Genomic DNA, 1,721 nt, shown 5'->3' with positions numbered 1-1,721 from the left:
GATGTGTGGGCCCGCCCTTGCTAGCTAGCTCACCGGCACCATATGCCAGGTTCCTGGATAAGTAGCACTTAGCCCCTTTAGCCAGGTCCTTCATTTTGTAACAGAATGCATTTTAATGTATATTGCTGGCACAGAAATTAAGGAGTGGTCAAAGGGTACAACCGTGTGTGTGTATGTGTGTGTGTGTGTGTGTGTGTGTGTGTGTGTGTGTGTGTGTGTGTGTGTGTGTGTGTGTATATGCACTTGCATGCGTGTGTGTGTGTGTATGCATGTGTTAATGTGTGTGCGTGCGTGTGCGGGAGTGTGGGAGAATGTGTGTGTTCCCTCATGAATGGGGGTTCGAAGGGGCGATGGTTGCTATTCATAACTGCGCTGCCCGTCTCTCTGACCCACGGAGGGTCTCCAGGGCTGCCGGCCTGGGTCCTGTGGTATGTAGACACTGTGGCCCTCAGCATCACCAGGGGTGGGGGATTATACTGTCCAACGTGGCATGCCCGGATCGTGTGTGTGTGTGTGTGTGTGTGTGTGTGTGTGTGTGTGTGTGTGTGTGTGTGTGTGTGTGTGTGTGTGTGTGTGTGTGTGTGTGTGTGTGTGTGTGTGTGTGTGTGTGTGCGTGCCAGAGAGAGAGAGAGAGAGTGATGAGGGGAGGGTAGAATAGGAGAATGAATGAGGTTAAAGAGAGAGTTGAGGGGCTGTGGACGGGGCGGGAGTGGGAAGGGGAAGGCTTTAGTTTACAGGCAGGAGTGTGATGGAAGGGGAAAGCAAAGTCCAGTTCAGCCCCAGCGGTGGCTGGAGCTGAACAAACACAATTAATCACCGGCATCTTACGCTCCGTGAGATGAAGTGTCATCAGCAAATGTAGCATTATTGAAATAGCTTATGTATGATTACCCAAAGCCCTTGCAGCATTTGTATTACGTCGTTTATTTTTTTATTATTTCTTCATTCATTCTTTATTTTTGCCCATTAGGAAAGCATTTCCACGACCTCCCTTCCTGCCTGATTTCTTTGTCTTTCCGTCAAACAAGTGGACAAGGTGTGTTCCCCTTTATCAGTCCTTGTCGTCACGTTTTTCTTAATAAGTCATTTGGTTTTCAACCTCCAATGTGTTTGCTTGATATAAATGTATATCTGAAGTTGTATTTGCAACGGAAAACCCTGATGGGGTTTTGTGCTTTTCTTTTTTTTAATCATGAAATTGATGTGATCTTTGCTATGCACATGCTGTTGATGTTGCATTTTGGGAGCCCTTTCTTTTCGCCCTTTGAATGAGTGCAGAGCGCAGTGGAAAACCTTTATTGGATTTTGTTATCTTCTTTTATCCGAAATACAGGGTCTGGATGACCAAAAGGAAAGTAATGACTGTTCAAAGTTATTCAACGTACGCAGAGCTACACCGGTCACACAAACATAATTACCCCATCCATCGGTCGACGCCGTGGCTTTGGGTTGGTCGAGCTGCTCAGATCAAAGCAAAGTAAAAAAAAGAAAATATATACTGTATACATAAATAAATAAATCAGCTGGCACAGCAGCAGGCTTTGGACAGCCGCCCGACGTCAGGAATTCTGTTAATTGTGGGCTATGGTGCCAGTAATGCGCACCTGTGTCCTGTGCACCCATTCATTTCAATCGGCTGTGGATGGACGGACAGAGAGACGGAGAGGAAGAGATGGAGACAGAGGAGGGACGGAGCGAGCATTCTCCGAATGCAGCATTGC

General features: G+C 47.1%; 1 protein-coding gene across 1 annotated transcript in view; it reads right to left on the bottom strand.

The window, feature by feature from the left end:
- Positions 1–770: 770 nt before the first annotated feature.
- commd10 (COMM domain containing 10) overlaps positions 771–1,721 on the bottom strand; it is a 13,885-nt gene continuing 12,934 nt past the window's right edge. The window contains exon 6 of the mRNA XM_056593206.1: positions 771–1,721. This exon is cut by the window's right edge and continues 59 nt beyond it. Coding sequence (XP_056449181.1) covers positions 1,583–1,721 — 139 coding nt within the window. The 3' untranslated portion in view covers positions 771–1,582.

The sequence above is a fragment of the Gadus chalcogrammus genome, chromosome 6, assembly GCF_026213295.1.
Source record: "Gadus chalcogrammus isolate NIFS_2021 chromosome 6, NIFS_Gcha_1.0, whole genome shotgun sequence".
In the NCBI taxonomy this organism is placed as follows: domain Eukaryota; kingdom Metazoa; phylum Chordata; class Actinopteri; order Gadiformes; family Gadidae; genus Gadus; species Gadus chalcogrammus.
This window is presented reverse-complemented; position numbering and strand designations above follow the sequence as displayed.